Source organism: Rhipicephalus sanguineus, chromosome 1, assembly GCF_013339695.2.
Source record: "Rhipicephalus sanguineus isolate Rsan-2018 chromosome 1, BIME_Rsan_1.4, whole genome shotgun sequence".
In the NCBI taxonomy this organism is placed as follows: Eukaryota; Metazoa; Arthropoda; class Arachnida; order Ixodida; family Ixodidae; genus Rhipicephalus; species Rhipicephalus sanguineus.
Window position 1 is genome coordinate 177,682,004 of NC_051176.1, and position 21,547 is coordinate 177,703,550.

Genomic DNA, 21,547 nt, shown 5'->3' on the forward strand with positions numbered 1-21,547 from the left:
TGAATGCTAATGCAGCATGTACCATCATGCCGCCTGGTTTTATAAATGTACTGTGTGACTTAGCAGTGATGGCGCCGGTATAACAACGGAATCCATTTCGCTTAATTCTATTTCTTATGTACCAATCATGGACGGCCGTTCCCGGTGATAATACGAGCGGGGCGCCTTTTGCACCACTGACGAAGCACGAAAGGGAATGGCGCTTACATAGAATCGTTACATTACCCCTGCCCACATACCATGCCAAAAATCTTGAATTATGATCGCCATATGACAATGATACGAAATATACAGTACGTCGAAGGCCCCGCGCTTATTTGGGAAAAACCCAAGTGAGCTGATCAGGACGATATAATTGTTCCGGGTGGTGCTTAAATTACCTCATGTGACCGACAACAGTTATCATTACTATATCATTTTCGCGCGGTAATTGTAGGCATCGAAGCCAGCTCAGTAACCTGAATGAAATCACTTCCACAGGCCGAACCAGGCAAGTACTTATTCGAAGTCATTACTCAATATAACGCAATATACAGATTGTGAGGCCGCCGTCCGCACCGCTCAAAGACAGGGGGACGAATATGCGAATCACGGGCGCTGAGTTTTTAACTCCACAAACTTGCTACGGTGCGTTAACAGCCCATAAATTTGAGCAATGAAATTATTAAACTAGACAGTTTTTTGTATTCACTCGCTTGTTTCCTTTCCACTCGCGTTTTTATTCAGTAGTTGATCATAAGTGCCCTAGTTTAAGCTTCACAGTCGATCGGTTAATGCGTAGACCTACAACCTTTGTTAATCTCCCAAATATGAGCAGAACTGCCCCATTTCTTGCTTCGTAACCGCACACGCGCGTAACATGGAATACACGGCGGCAAAGCTTTGCAGGGATAAACGCTGTCGTGAGGTAAAACTGCGACATGCGCGAGTCACATTCATTTTAATTGTTTGGGAAACACACAATGAAGTGAACGGCACATAGACATTCGCGAAACAGCAGCGCTGAGCTGGTGTAAGTGGCGGCAGATGTCTTCCATCGAAACGTACTAACTGGCGAACGAAAGCGGTCGACAAAAGGGAACGGGAATCGGATGAAGCTACTAAAGACCACACTAATAAAATAGCGTGTGCAAATCTTGATTTCCCGAAATTGTGTGTCTGAACAAACACACACTGCGTAAGAAAAAAAAAAAACACTAACAGATAACGCTATAGTATATAACGCTGGGAGGCCAGTCAATCAGCCATCAAGACGTTCGGCGCGCGCGAGAACATTTCCTGTTTGTAGGCGTGTCTTCCCCGAGCGCCGCCGAGCCTTCCTAGGCTCAGCGCCGCTCCCGCCCGTAAAAGAAAGAAAAAAAGGACACCGTTAGTGGTGCAGATAACATTGCAATTTGTTTGTTTAGTCGCACGAGAAGATTGGCCTAAGTGCTGAAACGCCTGCCAAACTATACATATTTTTCTCCCCAATAGGAAACGGTAGGTTACGAATCGCGACCGCACGACCAACTAGCCGTGTAGCCTTTTACGGATAGTTGTGCGGACCGCTATGCTGAGCGACCTGCATAGCACATATGCACTCTGCACAGGATGAGAAACATTGTGGAAATGCGAGCACTCACGGAAGCGGCGGAGACTTGTTGGCTGCTTTAGCAACTCAAAATAGTGGCAACCGTTGAACACCTGAACCGCAACGATTACTGGAAGCAATTTCACTCAGCCTACCCGCTACTTAGGCTTGCTTCCACTCACTTGTTCCGGAAAAAAGACGTTTAGTAAAAGTAAACACATACGTAATTCAACGGGTTGGTAGCGCCCTCTCTACCAAGTTCTGGTTTCGGTTCTGTCATAGTTGTCTTCAACGCGTGTCTTAACAGAAGTATTCCAGTGTTTGCGCTTTCTCAGCTTGCGCGTTTGGTCATCATATTTGTCACGTTTCGGGCAATAGTTCCTGCATACAAGTATGAGCCAGTGATGCCATGGTAGACGGCTTGCAACCACGAACCACCATATCACACATAGCGACTTCACTTCATAGGCAAGTGCAAATGCCACAGATTTTGCTTCATGCGCAAGTGATTAAGTTCCTGAGGGCATCATTAGATGGACTCACAGTTACGTGAACGAATACAAGAAGCATCGTATTCTTGACTTCACTTGAACTTCAATGTGAGCGTATGACCGGTATGACTCTTATTTGATAACATAGAGTTAATATGCTATATCAACTCTATGTTTGATAAGTTCGGGCAGGTGGTGCGCAAATCCAGGTCCGAACAAGAGAAAATAAGAATGTGCTTTTAGCCAGACTTACACACGAGCCAATATAAGCGCAGTCAAAGCCGCTGCCGAATATGTTTTGTTTTTTTAATCCTTTCACTTTTGAGGTCGTTAGCTGATCCTCAGCTTTTAATACAGGCGCTCTCCCGTTCACTAACATTTTATTCGGAACCAGTGATTAACAACTCGTTATGCTTTACTTAAATGCCCCTGGCATGGGCATTTGTTAGCACATGTAATCTGTCGGCTCGCCGATCAGAGGTATTTTTCCGAGGTTAGTCCTAACGTGCAAGCCAATACAGCTGACCGATATTGCAACCCTCTGTGCTCTGGCAGCGCTGGCTCTGGTTATATCGACAACCCCCTGCCATGCACTGCTGGGCATGGAATCGCCCCCACAGGGCGTGCTGTAGGTGAGTTTTTAATTTGATTACAATTTTTCTCACCCTTTCCTCTAAATTCGAGTATCGACATCTAGTACCGTTCGGTAATGAGACTTGTTTGGCGGCAGTTAATTTGCACGAAGGCGCAAGATAAGTTCCATCGAACAAGATAAAACATGCTTCTTTATAATATGGACGTGTTTTACGCGATCAGCCAGCCTCTCGTTTAAATGCTGCTTTCTATGCACGAGCGTTCGATGAAACAGTCGTGCTTCACTTGCATCTACCTGCTATTACTGGTACTGGCGCTTATTTATTCGAGGTTATTTCGTTGCTTTTTGGCGATGTGTAATTATGATGTTTCCGCCGAAGGTGTCTGTGGAATTACGGCATTGATTAACTTGTAATTGCTTCTACAGTCGTCGAGGTTTTCACGTTGTATATCATATGGTGTAAATAAGCTAAACTGGTGGTAGGAGACATCATCAGTCTGTTAGTAAAAATAAATGAAGAGCAGTTACGTGGCTTCTTTGTTTTCGGATCCACTTCAGTATCGCAATGTTCTGGCGTGTTCTGGCATCGCCTTTTTTGTTGTTGGTTGACTTGTTGATACCGATACTGTTGTGCACAGATCTTGCGCATTCTGCGGTACATGCAAGCTCTTGCCCTGAATTTATGTGCAGTTGGTTGAGTACTGCTCAAAAGAAAGAACGAAGGCAGGTGCATAATGTGAGCATACACTGGCCATGTGCACAAATACCCGTGTGTGTGGATGGGTGGATGGATGGATAAAGCTGCACGATGGAGGCGAAAATGTTTGAGGCCCGTGTACTTAGATTTAGGTGCACGTTAAAGAACCCCAGGTGGTCGAAATTTCCGGAGCCCTCCACTACGGCGTCTCTCATAATCATATCGTGGTTTTGGGACGTTAAACCCCAGATATTATTATTATTATTATATGGATAAAGCTGCACCCTTTTGATCGGGCGTCGGCTCACGCCACCTAGCCATGACTAGTAGTATGTATTGTACTTAGTGGAGGGTTAAATTTCACTCCTACCTTGATTTTAGCCAATCAGATAACCTCATCTTCAGTAGCGTAGCCAGAAATGTTTTTCTGGGGGGGTTGAACCACCCTTTATGCGTGTTCGTGCGTGCGTTCGTGTATATATACACATGCAAAATGCGCGGTATGGAGCACGAGCGGCATGACAGGCTGACTAATCCGAAGTGCTTCCTTGATCGCAACCGCTGTATATGACTATGTGATATAAATTGCTTGTTTTCATATAGTAACGGTAATTTTATTTTTTTGCCCAGAGAATATTCGCCTAATCACTACACCTTTGAAACCTGTATATAGGGTGTTCCTTTTTTTTTAAGACACTAGAGATTTTTTAATCCTTTTGCGGCCGCCCTCCACGCGCTCGTGCGGGCCCTCCATACCACGCGTTTTTCAGCAAACGCACATGTCCGTGCAACAGGCTCCCTTTTATCTGCATCGTGCCTAGCCAAAGTATTTACAAGAAAAGACATCAAAATACATTTATTTACATCTCACAAAATTCACGTTTTGATCTATGAAGTTAAGTGTGAAAAAGTTTAAAGTACTGTGGCATGTGGACGGTGGCACCACACATTTCACACTCTCAGCGGCTTTCACTTTTTTTGCCTTGTGCCTTGCACACTTGACACTGGCTTGAGGGGGTTCTTTTTCATGGGATTACGAGGAATCTGGCATGGAAAATGAGCCCATTCACTTGCTTCAAGGTGCTAGGCGTTGCCTTTCCTTCTGCCATTAGGTGAAAAGAAGACCAAAACGTAAAAAACATCACCAAAGTTCCTTCAACCTACACAAGTACTGCCATGTATTGGTAATGTACCTAAGTATCTTTAGATAAGCCAAGTGCTGCCACCCCATAATAACTTTAGAAAGTACTAAATAAAGGAGCCAGGCAATTTACCGGCTTTGGCAGCGAATGGGTTAAAAAAGTGCTATGACAGTCATGCTCCTGTTGTTTTCAAACGCAAACTCTATGTTGAGGCGGAAATACTTTGCCACAACTAAGATGACATTGACATAACTAATTAAAAAAACTCTTGAATGAACTTTTTAATTGTTGACTTGAGGGCTTACACTCATATTAGAATGTTGTAGTGCGGGCCAATTTATGGCATAGCCATTTTTTAGAAATCATGAAAATCATAATTTGAGATATTGATTGTCGAATTTTAAGGGCAATATCGAAACTGACCGCGTCCTGTGTGAAGGAAACGAGGCCTCTCTGTTACGTAAGACTGCAAGTACACGTGACAAGGAAGTGATGAAATTTTAATTGTCAGTGTTAAATGTCAATGCTTGAGAACATCTCAAACATCAATATTATACACAGCGGTGCTTTAGTGACAGAGAAATTAAGGTAAATGTAGCCTTCATCCCCTCGTCATCTTCAATATCACTGCCAATCTCGTCAATCTCCGGTGTGCTTGAAGTTCATTCTTTCATTCTCCCCTGCATCAATCGTTTGCTCATTTTACTGCCAAGAATGATGTTAGTTCATTCGGTTTTTTATGGTGCAAAAGCAGCTGAGGATGATGTTTAAACCACGAAGGGGTGCTTAAAGGGATACCAAAGGCAAATAACATTTTATGTCACTGTGAAAAGTCAGTGCTTGAGAATGTCTAAAATGTCAATATTATACACAGCAGTGCTGTCTAATCATAAAATTAAGGTAAGCGTAGGATACAATTTGCGCCACCAGTGGGACATTCTGGAACACAAGCCCGATGACGTAGTGGGCCACCAGTACAGTTAATCCCAAGTGCTCAACTACCCATAATAAAAAAAGAACATGTCAGTGCATTACAAGACCAAATAAAATCCAGCTTGTGCATTTCAGTTGATTCATGGAAAAAAGGACTTCTTGACATTACCCTTTAGAATGATGTAAGTTTTGTTTTCGCCGGGCTACGCTCTGCTGCTCCACAGTGCCGGCTGTTGGGCAGTAAAGGGTGGACGTTGTGAATGCTATGCCAGAAAGCCCATTCTCGGAGGTGGACGGTTCGAATTGCACTAAAGTTATGCGGACCACTAAAACATGATTTTCTTTCAAACTAAGCATTTCCTTGGCACGACACAAGCACTATGAGGTCTCGAATGCTATTTCGACAATCCACATCGACTTAATATTTGCCTTTATTGTCCCTTCATGAGCTGCGCTCTAAAAATAGTTTCGTAAATTGAGCAGCACATTAATTCGCTACTAGAAAGTGAGGCGTTCTTATTGAATGTCTGGAACTTATCATGCAGAAGTCGGCTGCTGTTCGTGTTTGCCGAGGAGCTAGTGCGTTTGTCCAGCATTTGTGTCTTTCCTGCGAAAAAGTCATTTGGAACAGGCATCGTTTCCAGCACCATTTCTTCCCTATAACTACAATAAATGTTGTTTCTTATGTTTGAGCAGGTGTAAATATTCACTTCTTGAATCAATTAGCAAATATTATTTGCTTTGTGTTCAAATGTTGAATACTTGCAGGCCCCTGTTGTTGCTCGCTTGCTTTTTCGTGATTTGCCGGGTGCCCTACTTTTTGTCACCAGAGGTCAGTGTGGTGCGGAGGGAGTGTGACACCTAGCAAATCACGAGAAAGCAAGTGAACATTCCCAAAGCAAGACACTTGCACGATCTCCCCTCTCATCTGTGCCCTCTAATCTGTCTGTATCTCTTAGTCGGTAATCTATCCAGTAAAACTTTGCGACAGTGCCATTGCCTAATGCTGTGCAATTTTTCTGCATCTGCCAATTTAAACATGGCATAATTTTATGATTTTACAGGAGCACCCAATCATAATGAAGTTTTTGTGTAAAGAAAGGAAAGCCCATATAATTGCCAATTTTCCTGAACACTGCGCTCACTTTATCAATTAAATTTGATGGTGTTCCATCTTACTTGGTAAACCTGCATTGCTACTACATTCATAGTAACTATGGTCACATTATCAGGGAAGTTATTGGGGAGCTGAAAGCAGCAAAAAGCAGTACAGCAGAAAGCAGCAAATACAAGGATTCAGAGCTACCGTTGTGTGCTCCATGCTGCACATGCACTATTTTCCGAATTTAACATTCAATGCTAACTAATGCATGTAGGAAACTGTACGTAATACAGTGATAGTCGAAGTAACAGCCACTCAATGTGGATGTATCGAGTTGTCAACCTGCACTGCTAATGTCATTAATTCTGCACTGATTCTGATATTTGCTTTAGATCTCAGTAATAATGCTTTACCAACCACATGCTGGTGACAAAATAGCCCTGTTTTCAAGAAACGCTGTCAATTAGCAGTGTAGAAGGCTTAACAAGTGAGCTTGCTCATGTTTGTTGTTGCTGCACCAAGATGGAGCCATTGCCTGCATCTACTACGTCCGTTTTCACATTTCAAAGGGTATGGCCACAAATAAGCTTAGATGTGTCACGTTCCCTGCTGCAAAGAAAAGTCAGATGCAGTCGTATGGATTAGGCTTTTCAGCACCTAGTGTTTGTACATCTAGATGCCACCGTATGTGTTATCGTTAGTGCTTCACTCCCTTCCGTTGTACTGAAGGACTAATTTGTGCCATGCAGTCAGGGCTGGGCAAAGATACTTTGAAATTGTATCGCGATACGATACAAGAGACTCAGACAAGAAGTATTAGAGATACAGATACAAGATACCACAACGCTGATTGTATCCAATACGATAGATTCCAATTGTATCTTAAGATACTTCACTACGTTCGGAAATTTGTTATTATATATCTGTATTTACAGTAATGTAGCACTTAACGCTGGTGCACAAAAATGTTCGCTTGAAAATTTATTAACTGCGACCAGTTTTGTTTCATTTTGAATGAAATGTCTGTTAGTATCTCAAAAGTTTTGTATATCTTGCTCAAAGTATATCACTTTCATTCCAGAACAACTTATTGGGGTTGCTTTAGCTGCTTAAGGGGGGACCCTGCTTCGGAGACATATTTCTTTGTTTTTGAGTACATTTTTATGAAACTTACGCAGCTTATGTATTTTTATGTCCTGATTTCAAATATGCAATTATTTTTCTAGTACACTATGCTGTTTTCAAAATATCAAATATTTCATGTATATTGTTGGGAGCAAGATTTATTTATAAATTGTAAGAGTTATAAAGCAAATCAGCATATCACAATAAGCTGGAATGAATACTGTTTGCAATAAAACAATAATGGATGTTCTAGGCCCAATTGAACAAAAGTTATAGTACGTTGAACACTCGGCAAGTCAGCGATTTCGAGCTCGGTCAAACTGGGATCAAGCTGGGAATGTTCAGCATACCATAACTTTTGTTCAAATAGGTCTAGAACATCCATTCTTGTCTTATTGCAAACAGCATTGATTCCAGGTTATTGTGATAGGCTGATTTGCTTGATAACTCTCACAGTTTAGAAATAAAGCCTGCTCCTAACAATACAAAAACTATCTAATAGTTTCAAAACTACATATTGTATTAGAACAATAATTGCATGTTTGAAATCAGCACATAAAAATACATAAGCTGTGAAAGTTTCATAATGATAAGCTCAAAAACAAGAAACGTGTTTCAGAAGCAGGGTCTCCCCTTAAGACGGCAGCTCTTTATACACTTCGCTGATAGCGGTTTTTGCTTGTCGCTTTTGTAATAGGGTGGAGTCGCTGCACTGCTTGCCGACCAGCTGGCGGGTTGCCATCTAATCACAAGAACTTCAATAAGAAGCTTCCGCACATAGTTGCAAATACCGCTGTGGATTTCTACCTTGCCCGTAAACATATCACGGTTTTCGCAATACCCGATCACTGGACAGGTAACGTCAGCAACAACGCTAGTAGCGACATTCTTTGCGACTCATCGTGTTTACGTATAGGACATAAATCTGCAATGACTTCTATATTCTACATATCTGCTAGCATAAAGCTTTCGTTAGCGACGTACTGAGTAATGTGCTATCTTATAGTGATTTTTCTTCTATGAGAGGACATCTGCAGCCCAGAAAACGCGTCACGTGTCAGACGTATTCTATAGTTGCACAAAGCGCTGCAGGACACTGCCGCTATTCACACTATATTGCCATTTAGAGCTCCAATTACTTGGTGATTAGTGAAGACTAAAAAAGAAAAACAAATGTAACTATGTAAAATAGAAGAGCGGTTCCGTATCAAACACAGTAAGTGCAGAAGCACAATACAGGAGGCACCCCGAAGAGCTAATAATAATTGTTGCGTTTTATGTCCCAGAACCACAATATCATTATGATGGACGCCGAAGTGGAGGGCTCCGGAAATTTCGACCACGTGCCGTTTTAAAACTTAAATATAAGCACACGGGCATCAAAATGCGGCCACCGCTACTTACGGGTCAGCATTCAAGCACCGTAATCACCACCGTGGCGGGTAACCCCTAATAGTTATGACAATTAGGCATTTAAGGTAAGACCACAGAAAATTCAGTGCCTATGTAAAATAGCGTAAACCCACTCGTTGGCACGCTCATTAGAAAAACTGAGCATTTTGCATAACAATGTTTCTCCAATCCCTTTGCTAACACCTTTGAGATGGCTTCTAATAATTTACGTTATGAAAACTCAATTTCGCTGTTTTAATAAGCAGTAAGCAGAATTTTTGTTACTGTATACACCAAGCACGCTCAGGTTACTATATATTTGTTCTCAACGTCACCTTGACATAACAGTAAACTCAAGTGGAATATAAGTATTTAAACAGTAGCAGGAATGATGCAGACAGCTAAAAGTAAGAATAAAGGAGAGAGCTTACCTTGCCAGCACGCTCAAGGAATATTGCCGTAAGCAGACCCGAAAAAAAGCAATACATAGACATAGCTAGGTAATGCGTGGGATGGAAAAGGACAGTAAAGAAAGAACTTGTGCTAACAATTCAGTTATGATTTTGAGAACTCATTGAATAAAAGAAAATGAGACGTACGCCAAGATAGCTTCTGTTAAGTGAATGCTTGTTCTGTTAGATCCAGCATCGGTACCGGTGGCGCCATAGCTGTTTGAATCTTGTCTGCATATAAGTCAGTCTCATTGCATGTAAGTCAAACTTGCAGAGGTCCTTCAAATCGCCGATGTGTGAAAGCCATGAGATGCAAAGAAACCCCTTTTCTTACATTCTTCTGACTTTGCAACGAAGCACAACGCAAGAGAAACTTCGATAACGGCACTACAGCGGCGTCAGAATTTGTACGCGGAGTACGCGGCACAGGATAGTGGCAAAGACCCAAGTATAATAGCACTGACAAACCTAAAGAGAAAAAATGAAACTGTGAAAACAAAGGTCATCTGGGCGTATAAGTTCGCGCATTTGTCTGTCGAGATGACGCGAGCGCCACCAAGTGACTCTGCTCACCCAATAGGGGACGCTCACAGCTCATCGTCCACCCTCTGTGGAAAACTCTGGCGGAAAGATAAAATAATGTCACTGTCTTCAGTTTTAATCTAGTGGCTTAGTTGGAGCAGTATCAGCTTGAGAAGCAGAGTTCAACCAATGTTTATTGGTTCGCACCGTGGGGATGCGATCGCAGCATCTTGTATCTTAAGATACACGATACATTCTTCAATGTATCAGAAATACAGATATTGATACACGTCTTGCGATGCGTATCGCGATACAGATACAAGATACCCAAAGAGTATCTAAGATACATGTATCTTCGATACTGCCCAGCACTGCATGCAGTGCACCCTATCTTGGTGTTAGCGTAGAGACACACACTAATGCTAACGCAAGTGTTTTATGCTATATTAAAACTGTTTATTGTCACTGATGATGACATCACCTTCTATGAACAAATATTCTGGTGACCATGTTATTTAGACTACCAGTGTCCTTTTTAAGCACTTTCCGAGCTATAAGTATTTTTTTTTATTTTTAACCGAAGTACCTACATTAGTGGCATATCACATAGTGGATATTAATGTGCTGTTGCTACAGATTTTTTATCTACTATTTATGTACATGCATGGCTAACTGGGCATGTTGATACACTTGCATAATTAAAAAATGGCGGTGCAGAAGGCATAGCATGAAGGAGACAAGGAATGAGACAGGCAATATCTTCTCTGTGTTGTGTTTTTTATGCTGCCCTTTTTTTCATGGTAAATTATGTGTACAGGCAGTGTTGGCTTTCACTGAAGTTGTAGTATAATCCTTAATGGCAAAGAAGGAGTTAAGTGTGTGCCATTGCTGAGAATTTGAAAAGTCTGATGGAACTATGGGTGCTGACACTGGCATGCAGTGTACGTGCTTCAGTCTGATGGGGGGATAACATTGTCGTAAAATAGCAAAAGTGTAAGCACACATTATGGTGATGGTCATCTTTAACAGGTAGGTTACAATGGTGAATTATGGCATTTTTTTTTTCATGCATGAGCATAAGAAGAGATTGCTGAGGTGTGTATGTCTCGTTTGTTCTGACCATATTTTATTCGAAGTTGCTCAAGAAGGACTAGCAATTGAGTTTGCTTTTGGCTTGATGTAATCGGTATTGGCTAGCTGGTTCATCATAGTGAGAGCTCATTTACCCTTGCATGTGCTATATTGTGTTTATTACAAATTTTTTACACCTTAATAATTTTTTCAGCCATGCCCATTAAAAAATATGTGTGTTTCTCCTATGCCCAGGTAACAGTGCTGGCGGCCTCCTTGCAGTAATGGTTCTGCTAAAGCAGCAACAGCTGAGCACATTTGCTAGCTGAAGACATTCACTCCAAGAGCAGAGGATGAAGGAAGTCTCGAGGCACAGTGATGGAACTGTACCAGGGTTCCGAATGGTTCACTTTGAGTCTCCGCCACATGCCAATGCACTTCTTAATGGCCTCAATCTTTTGCGAGCCCGAGGACAGCTTCTTGATGTGACTCTTATTGCTGGTGGCCGAGAGTTCAAGGCACATCGTGCTGTTCTTGCTGCCTGCAGTGACTATTTTCGGGCTATGTTCACGGATGCTATGCTCGAGAGCCGTCAGCCTGAGATCTGTCTTAATGGAGTCAGTGCCCAGGGTCTGCGATGCCTTCTGGAATATGCATATACATCAAGGCTAGTGCTCAGCTTAGCCAACATTCAAGATGTATTGGCTACAGCAAATCATATTGGACTGACCCCCGTCGTTGAAGCCTGCTCTTCATACCTGCAAGATCAGCTTGACTTAGAAAACTGCATTGATGTTGCTACACTTGCAGAAACATACTCATTGCGAAGACTTCGGAAACGAGTTTATCGTTTTATTTGTGCTAACTTGCACCAATTTGCAAAAACACCAGAATTTCAGCGGCTATCAACAACACAAATGGAGCATCTGCTAGCCTGTGATTTCCCTGTGAATTGTCCTGAGGGGGATGTACTTTCATTTGTCCTCAACTGGGTTGCCTGTGATCTAGGGGATCGGCTATCACAGGCACGCAAGTTGGTCTCTTACATAAGTTTTTCAGAAATTCCAGCATCCAGGCTTGCTGAGTTATGGGACTCCCCAGTGCTGCAGTGCCTTTTTTCGCGAAGGATTCCTCCCCACCTGTCTGGCATTGGCGGCCAACCACCCCCTAGCCTAGTGAATACTCGAGGCATGGAGCTTGTGTTGCTCAAGGTAGGAGGATTTGGTTTGTCGGGTGTGACTAATGAAATTACATATTACTTGCCTAGTGCAGGCCGTTGGAAATACCTCACCTCTATTCCTCACGTAGAGCAGTGCAATTTCGGCACAGCTGTTCTTGGGAATGAGCTTTATGTGGTGGGTGGCTGCTTCAACCAAAGCTTGCACCAGGAAAATGTGCACCCATTTGGTTTTCGTTACAATGCACTCACTGGTGAGTGGTCAACTATGGCACCCATGCGCTGGGAGCGTTGTCGATTTGCACTTTGCGTTGCTCGAGACCATCTCTATGCAGTTGGGGGTGCCGGTGAAGTGCTTGGTGATGTTGACACTGCTGAGGATGGAGAGGCCCATTGTGAGCGTTATGACCCGCACACTGATGTTTGGATGCCTGTCGCCCCACTTCCTGGTGCTCGAACTCAGCATGCTGGTGCAGCCTGGGGCCCATACTTGTTTGTTTCTGGAGGCCTCAATGCAGATTCAGTGCTCAACTCCCTTCTTCGCTATGATACTCGTACTGATAACTGGGAAACAATGGTGCCCATGTCTATACCCCGAGCTGACCACTCCATGGTTGTTTACGGGGACCGCCTCGTGGTCTGTGGTGGTTGGTATGAAGATGCTGCAACGGGCACACGCGTCCTTGCCGAATCGGTTGAAGCGTATGACATAGCTGCTAATTCATGGACTCCTGTCACAACAGTGCCAACGCCACGATACCATGCTGGTGTTGCAGTGCTTGGCTCGTGGCTCTACACAGTTGGTGGTTTCCACAGTGACACAACATTTGACCGGGCAAGTGGAGTCGTCGAGAGGTTTGACTTGGATGGCAGCCTTGGTTGGGAGGAAGTGCAGCCTTACCCACAGGATGTATGGGAGCATGTGTGTTGCACCCTGTTTGTCCCTCGCTGTAGAGATGACCTTGATGTCATCTCAGACAAGACCTTAATGTGAGTTCTGGCATTGCAGGGCGTGTTCCCCCGTTTGTGCCACAAAGGAGAAAGCTATTGTGTAAGGATTACTGCCTATATTTTTTAAATTTTGCATGCATTTAGTTTTCTTTTTTTCCCTCAAGTAGCACGCTTAATGTTGGATTGTTAAGGATTTTTCATGGACTTGCCAAAGACAGTTGCCAGAGACAAGGTTGTAACTTGAAATATAGCAGGTGCTCATGCATGCCAGGATGCAAATTTTGACACTTTTGTATTAGTGAGATGCTGCATTTACTTTCCTGTGTGACCTGCTGTGCCTTTTGTGCTGGATCAATATAGTAGCGTGTACACCATTGTGGTTGCAGTTTTCCGGGTGCCAGCATTTTGAATGTTCAGCCATTAGAGAAGCATTCTTAGTGATGCATTTGTTGACTGTAAGAAAGTGCACATGCAAAGCATATAAAGTTTGCTGCTGTTCACACCAGATAAAAGATACCTGTTAGAGAGGACTCGGCTGCTTGTGAATGCTTTTATGGTAGCTGCACTTAAGATCACTTCTAAGACTAAGAATTATGCGATCTTTGTTTTTAAAAGATGTAAATTCATGTTACCACTTTGCTGCTATACCTATTGCATCTAAATATTTTATGAGCAGTGGAACCGAATTGCTTACAAGTATCATTTCACATAATTTTTTAGCAATTATTTATGTACACTAGTTTTGTTTGGAGTTGTTACTTATTATCAGTGTTACCTGACCACATTGAAAAACTGTGTTTTTACTTACCATGTTAACTAATGACATGGTGTAAACTTATGTGATGAGGTACTTTTAGACTATTACTGGGTTTGCTTTTTTTTTTAATTAAGGGTGTACTGCATTAAGCAGTAGAATCATTTACCTTTTATTTCTAGTGCTTTTATAGCAGTGTGCTCAAATCTTTTTGAAAAGCTATGCATATTTTTTGGCTGTGTTTGTGTGTGTGTGTGCTTGCATGTGTGTGCACTGGTTTAAGTGTTTGGGGGATCACAACGTCTTGATTCTTTATCTCTAAACTGAATTGGCTTCCATTTATTATTCAGTAGATGAGATGAAAGATGTAATATATTTTAATTGGAAGTTCTTTTCACAGTTGAAGAAAAAACAAAGGCAACTTAAATTATGAATAATCACTCTCAATGATAGCGATGTCCCAAAATGTGTAGCAATTTTCACTGTGCTTGCCAGCAAGTTCTGTGCAATTTCTTACAATATTTCAGAAATATTGATCAGTCTACACCTCCTCTCCATTGGCTTTTGCTGCATGCTATCGTGCAAAATTTCTATCCGTGATTGAATCATTTGTCTGGCTTTTTTTAGCTGTTTCTCTAAAATTTTTAACTATATAAATCTCAAGTGATTCTGAAGGGCAGGTGCTCCTTGCGATTGTTTTCTTGGCCTGTCATTGCATTTTAGACAATCAAAACAGTTGGGTTGGTGCAGTGCTGTCATGGGGCTTCGAGAATGGATGCACAGCCGGTGAAGCCTGTGATGTGCAGCATGGACAGCATGAATACACATCCTAAGTATAACTGCTGTCATAGTAAAACTAAATATTAATTGCTGTTATTGTAATCAATTGAAATATTAAAACAGCTTACAAGGTTTTACTTCAGTGCATTTTGGCTCAACTGAACTGGGGATGAATGACTTGCATAACCTGAAATAATTTGGCTGAATTGAAGATGGAAGGCTTTCATTGCATGGAGTAATTGTGCACTGTTAAGGGCTGAATTTTGTGGAATTGTAATGAAGTTAAAACCATTAAGAAAAGTGTACTGCAGGTGGATCATACTAGAAAAAGCAATATATAGGCAACTATCCTAAAAATGAAAGATTTGAACTGTCCGTGCTGCATCTTGTGCCTAATCTTAAATACTGGATAGCATAGATTCAACACAGCACAGAGAAAGAACTTGGTCCGTGCTATACGGTGTTTGAGATTATGAACCAACTAACCCAGCAACGAATTTTGTTATGCATCCTGTGCTTTGATAATGGAACTACCATACTAGTTGTCATCTCCTGCTCTGTGTCTGAGTGGTGTTCATTTCTCTGGTGGAACTATTCTTATCTCAGCAATATTGTTTGTTAGTGTCAGTATTGTAGGTCATTTAGAGAAGCAAAAGAGGTTACTGAGCTCTCATAGTTCTGTAGAGCATTGTACATGCAGCAGGAGCTCATAAAATCCATATTATTGGTAAAATAAATTCAGGCATACAGAACAAACATCAAAATGAGTGCACGTCTCTCTTGCTTCAGCAGAATATGATAACATTGTCATGAGTAGTACTATGGAACAACCCTGGTATGTCAAAACAGTATGTAGCAGCATCGATTTGGAAAGTTGGTTGAAGCATGAGAAGTGATCTGCTTTCTCCATTTGAAGGGACTTGATGCCAAGGAGATTCATGCTGAAGTGGTGGCAACGTATGGTGGCAATGTTCCAGATTATGGCGTGAAATGGTGCAGCAGACTTTAATATTGTCAAACAAGCCACAGTGACAAAGAACAGAGTGGCTGACCATCACTTGATTAGGAATGACAAGCTGACATGCAAGTGGAGGCTCGAGTGTTTGCTGACTGGAATATAATCTGGAAAAATATTTGCAGCAGCTTAGTATGTTGGCTCGGATTATGAACCCACACGTCTCATTGCTTAATCTTGGTTCATTCATGGATACAAACTTTACGAAAATCCTTTGTAATGTGGCAGTGTTAAGATCTGGTTTCCATTAAAAGGCCCCTTGCCAGGCTCTATTGCACTCTTTAGTAGGGTACTGGAATTTATAAGTGTTTCATTTAGGAAGCCTATGAGCAAAATAATTTTTCAAATCTGTTTATTATTGGAGAAGATAAAAATTAAACTGTCCTGTTACCATACTACAAATGCAATCTCTCCTCCAATTCGTTGGCAAGTTTCTGTAGGCGGCGTCCCTTACCTGCCTTCTCCTCTGTACCAGAGTCAAGGGACCACGCTACATTCACATCGCATCCACGATCGCTTGTAAGAGTAAAAATTTCTGTTATTTCTATTTTCAGCAGTGGCATTGCATGTCATGCATTTATTGACTTGAATGACGTGCTGTTGCCAATCACATTGCAAGCACTGCATGTTGTGTAGGGAATTTGTACATGTTTTCCTTGAAGCCAGTCAAACTGTGGCTTCCTTGAGAGGAAGGAAAAACACAGCCTTCTGTTCGAAACTTCGAATATTTTTCCACCATGCAGCCATATCATACTTCTTAGGCATGATCACCACCACATGATGTATGTGCCACACTTATCTATTTGCCGAAGCCTGGTGAAGGGCACTTTAAATGTTTTTTTTATTTTTCTCTTTCTTTTTGTAGTGGCCATCTGAGATTTTATAGTGAATTACACTCTTGTTGCTGAAGCATTTGGTTTCTAAACTCCGTGTATTTTATGGTATCTCGGCAGTATTCCCTATCTGCTCATGGTCATCTGCAGATCATGCAAGTGACTATGCTTTAATGGTTTGTTGACTGCTGCACTGATTTCTGCCAACGCAAAGTGGTTGCGTTCAAAGTTCTGTGAACGTCTCTAATTGTGATAGATGAAAGAAAGAAAACTGGCACTTATGTGCTTAGTGATTGATATCTTTAGTGCATAGTATTTATTTTCTTTACACTGTTTTTGGTGTTGCAGAGGTCACTTAGAGTACTGGGGTTTGTATGACGCATTGAGTTAATGTTGACTTGTTCACTTACAATATGCTTCATTGACTGATATTGCTTTTAGTTTTTGCTTTCACAGGTGCAAATTATTGCTCACTTTTTGAGAAGACGAAGTTCAGGTTTTCTTCAAGTTATATTTTTGATAGTGGACTTTCTTAGGGCATCGGACGCATTATTCGAAGGTCGCAAGTTCGGTCCCTGCCGGCGGCAAGTTATCTTTTTGTCCACTTTACTTTCTTCACATTTATATCCTAATTATTACTAATAGCATCTCCTAGACTTTCTTTGTCATTATTGTCTGTTAGTTCTCATTAATATTGTGTCTAACAAAGAAAAACAAGCCCTTAAAAAAGTCATCTTCTTTTCTTTATTTATAGTGGACTTACATTTCATTGAATGTAGCTTTTGTAAGGAATAATTAGGTATTAATGTCCTTTGTTCTTTCTTGAATGCTAATGCGAGTTGCTTCTTGCTCTTGATTCTTCTGGTCAAGGTGCACTAGGATACTTCACAAAAAACGAGCTATACACATTTGAAAAATTATTGAATATATTCTTGTGTTGCCAGCAAAACAAGTATACATTTGGTAGAATAGTTGAGGCAGTGGATGGGTATATTTTCATTTTTATGAGAACTATTCTTTGATACCTCTGCTTTTTTGGCTATCACTTAGAATGCAAGCCCTTTGTTCATTTCAGTGGCTTCATAATCAGGAAGGTCAAATGTATGGTGATTATTAGTCACAATGAATTAACTTTTGATCTCTTAATATTTTAAGTTGACATTTCACTTAACAATGACCTGAAAGAAAAAGAAATTCTCATAGTGTGTCATGTTGTGAACTGCGTAGAGGTCCTACCTATCATAAAATATATTCCAACACTGACATATGGTGTATTACGTATGCAGAGTTGGGTGATGCTGTGTTGTGTAATTGACAAAAACGTTCTTGTCATAATTATCGTTTTTCTAAAATGCTGGCTTAGTTAAGGTTTGGATTGAGTCCAAGTAGCTGACTGATTGGACACAATTAATGTTTCTCTTTTACATTTTTGAATATTTGTCACCAACTCTTCAGTGAAAAGCATACACCTGTAATCATTCTGAACATTGATTAATTCAAAACATGTATGATGTTTGTGTGTGTAAAGACAAAGGCCTTCTTTGGTGATAACAAAGACCTTATATTTTATATTTTGTGTGGACTAAAGTGTCTTGATAAGAGCAATTATGTAAAGATTGTTTGAGAATACCTCACCAGGTTTGCAATGTTTAAAAGGTCGAACTGTTAAAAACTGACTCCAGTTTCAATGTCAGAGAGCACATCCTTTTGAAGCAGTGTGATTGCTTTCGTGCTAGGACAGTTACTGTGTACATTTTATTTTAAAGCACACTGAAAAAACTTGTTCAGGTTGCTGCTATATCAGTGGTTCTCACTGAAGTGTGCTGTATTTGGTGACTGTGTAAATAGGTATAGCCCACCTAATCAGCTGTCATATATGACTTTATAAAAAAATAAACTTAATGGAAGCATCCCCAGATGTATAGTTTCGTATGCGCATAGTCGCTATGTATTTCTTCAGCAGTTATGCAGAGTAGTTTCCCCCTTGCCCTACACGATGTAGATAAGTCAATAGAAAAGGCTTGTTCACTGTGGTAGACGTTTTGAATTGAATGCTCTTTCAACTTGTGTCTGTTCACTGCAGTCATTCTTTGATAGTACACTTAAATTTTAGGCACAATATTTTCTACACCTTAGTATTTTGTACACTTGGAATTGTACGTAAGTCTACCATGGTGGCACAATGGTTACGGCGCTCGGCTGCTGACCTAAAAGACATGAGCTCGATTTGCTGCAGCAGTTGCATTTCGATGGAGGCGAAATGCTGGAGGCTCATGTACTGTGCGATGTTAGTGCACATTAAGGAACCCAGGTGGTTGAAATTATCCAGAGCTCTGCACTATGGTGTGCCTCATAAGCATATCATGGTTTTGCCACTTAAAACCCCAGAAATTATTATTGTGCTTAACAAACTTCTGAAAAAACTGTCAGTGCGATGCCACATTGTGAAAGGTCTGAAAGTTGCAAGCTGTCTGTGTACTGCCACAGCTCATAGGCCCCTATTCATAACTCGAGCTATTCAAAAGGCTAAATGTTATTTCACCAAGCTGTGCTCGTTTCTGAGCATTGACAGTGTGTGTGCTTGCTCTTACCTTCACGAGAATTTGGCTTTAGTTTTGCTGTCGCAAAGACCCATAACTGTAGTAGCTCCAACATCAGCTGGCAAGCTCTGCCAAAAGGCACTTTGGTATTTACACTTTTGCAACAGACTGTACATTCAGTGACAGCCAATAAGTCATTGTTTTCAGCTAAGCACTTGTGATAGGAGGCTTAAAACGTACCTTCAGACAAATTTAGCTGCTTGGATTATTCATCCATTTTTTGCAAGCTCAATAAGTATATCCATGCTAAAACTTTCACTCCTAATTGAAAAACTGATGCTTTCTTCTATTGCGTCTACAGTCTTGTATCACATGAACACATTTGTGCCATTAAGCTAGGTACTGGTGCAGATGCATTAACTGCTGTTGGCAGCTCAAATGAACGACTTTTTTTGGTGTGTGTGTGTGCCAGTCCAGCTTTTCCAAGGAATGTGTGCCTTTCTTTTCAGCTTCCTGTCCTTAGCTTTTGCTGATCCTATTGCACATCACATGCCCTAGTGATTGATTACTACATGTTCTGTGCTTTTCTTATCTACCTGCATGTTTTGCTGTATGCTGTAAAAGGATACTGTGATACTATTTATTAAATATTGAAAGTTTACTTCTCATAATGTTTTCTGTGTGTTTTATGTTTGTGTGCACTGTGTTCTGACTTGTAGTTCCACCAAGTAGGCATGACCTGGGAAGTGTTCCTACACATTGCAATATATATGCAAAAACTGTCAAGGTGTTTTTTGGGGGCCAATTGATTAGACACAGCAAACACAGCCTTCCAGAATAGCTAAGGTTCAAAGCATACGAAAACAATAACTGGTCAGCATTCGTAATAAGCAAGAAACGCTCATAGCATTGGTGGAAAATAAACAAAGATTAAGATCAAGTCGCGTTAAGTGGGAAATACGGAGATGTAGCCCCGCCACGGTGGTCTAGTGGTTATGGCGCTCGACTGCTGACCCGAAGGTCGCGCGATCGAATCCCGGCCGCGGCGGCTGCACTTTCGATGGAGGCGGAAATGTTTGAGGCCCGTGTACTTAGATTTAGGTGCACGTTAAAGAACCCCAGGTGGTCGAAATTTCCGGAGCCCTCCACTACGGCGTCTGTCATAATCATATCGTGGTTAATATGGAGATGTAGATTTCAGAAAACCTGATTAGATGCAATTTGCTAGGTGACTATCGGTCACCACGCCGCTTTGAAGTCGACGGCATTGCATACGCAAAAGATGCGGCGTACGTGTTTGCCTTCACAGGCCCACGTCAGGTTACGTTCGATTATGAAAAAGCGACTATCGCTTGTGGTTGTTTGGAAGAAAGAAAGAGTATTGTGCTGACCACACTGGCCTCGGGTGACATCTGAACATCACAAACGCGGCTTGTGTCATTCCGAGCATCCCGAAGTGGTTTTACGCTAAGCAGGAGGGAATATCCACTTTGTTTAAAATAGCATTTCTTCATCTCCACAATCGATCTCAGAGAACCACGTGGAAAGGTTGCTTTAATCGGGCCCCGAAAAAGGGTACTATATGTAGTAAACTATCGTAAATCCCATTCCGGATCATTAGATATTTTATTGGGAGAGGGCACCTCTTGGTACGAAATGTAAGCACAACAAAAAAGTCGCCGTTTCGCCGCAAGGGTGAAGCCATAAAGTTAACATACTGACTCTAGAGGAAAAGCTGGGCCGCGAGACCCCTAACATAGGCGGAGAGTACTGGGGGGCTTGCCCCCCCCCCCCCCCGGGCTGCCTCATGGGGGGCAGAGCCCCCCTGGCGCCGGCACAGGTTATTTTTTAAGAGCTTGGCTTAGGTCCCCGGGTCGTCCTGTCTGGCAGCTATTTCACAGGAGGCTGTTCATGCCCGCTTCTTTTTCATTTCAGCCATTTAAAGTTCGCCATATGGGCCAGTGACAAGTCAAACATTCAATGGAAAAGTGCCCCTCAAACGGATTTTTACGTGCAGATATATGTTGCGCTGATGAACAACTGAAGCGACGACTTAAGCTATGACAAATTTTAAAAATTCACCGGCGATTACGATACTGCCTAATTCGCTGAGCGCAGCCTCGTGTTCGGGCAACGCCAGCTGTGTTTGAAGTTTTTACTATCCGCAGTTGTAGCAATGTAATATTCGTTACATATTGCCACAGAAACTGCCAGCGCTCGAGTGCTACGCACACTATGTACTCTGCATTGCAGCTGTCGTGAACCAAGTGAAACGCCCACAGCCCCGTTACGACAAGCGAAGCCAGCCGCAGTGCACGTGCCAGCCCTGCATGCGCACGAGCTCCGACCGAGGGGCCAGCGCGCGCGACAGAGGAAGAAAACGAGGTTAGAGGCCAGTATCGTGA

The 21,547-nt window shown here is 41.9% G+C and overlaps 2 protein-coding genes across 4 annotated transcripts in view; one reads left to right on the forward strand and one right to left on the reverse strand.

The window, feature by feature from the left end:
* The window catches only part of LOC119403045 (CKLF-like MARVEL transmembrane domain-containing protein 4), a 52,144-nt gene extending 50,374 nt beyond the window's left edge, over positions 1-1,770 (reverse strand). For 2 of the 3 annotated variants that reach the window (XM_049417999.1, XM_049417993.1), the window contains exon 1: positions 1,619-1,753. The gene's annotated coding sequence lies outside the window, so the exon portion shown is untranslated. Of the gene's footprint in view, positions 1-1,618 lie in introns of all 3 variants that reach the window. The other variant, XM_049417997.1, reaches the window with a different exon arrangement.
* A 583-nt stretch (positions 1,771-2,353) lies between these two features.
* Positions 2,354-19,813, forward strand: LOC119403061 (kelch-like protein 20). The gene is made up of 2 exons (XM_037670014.2): positions 2,354-2,693; positions 11,348-19,813. Exon 2 carries the CDS (start codon positions 11,446-11,448, stop codon positions 13,261-13,263), a length of 1,818 nt encoding a protein of 605 aa, XP_037525942.1. The 5' UTR covers positions 2,354-2,693; positions 11,348-11,445; the 3' UTR covers positions 13,264-19,813.
* Positions 19,814-21,547: the final 1,734 nt, after the last annotated feature.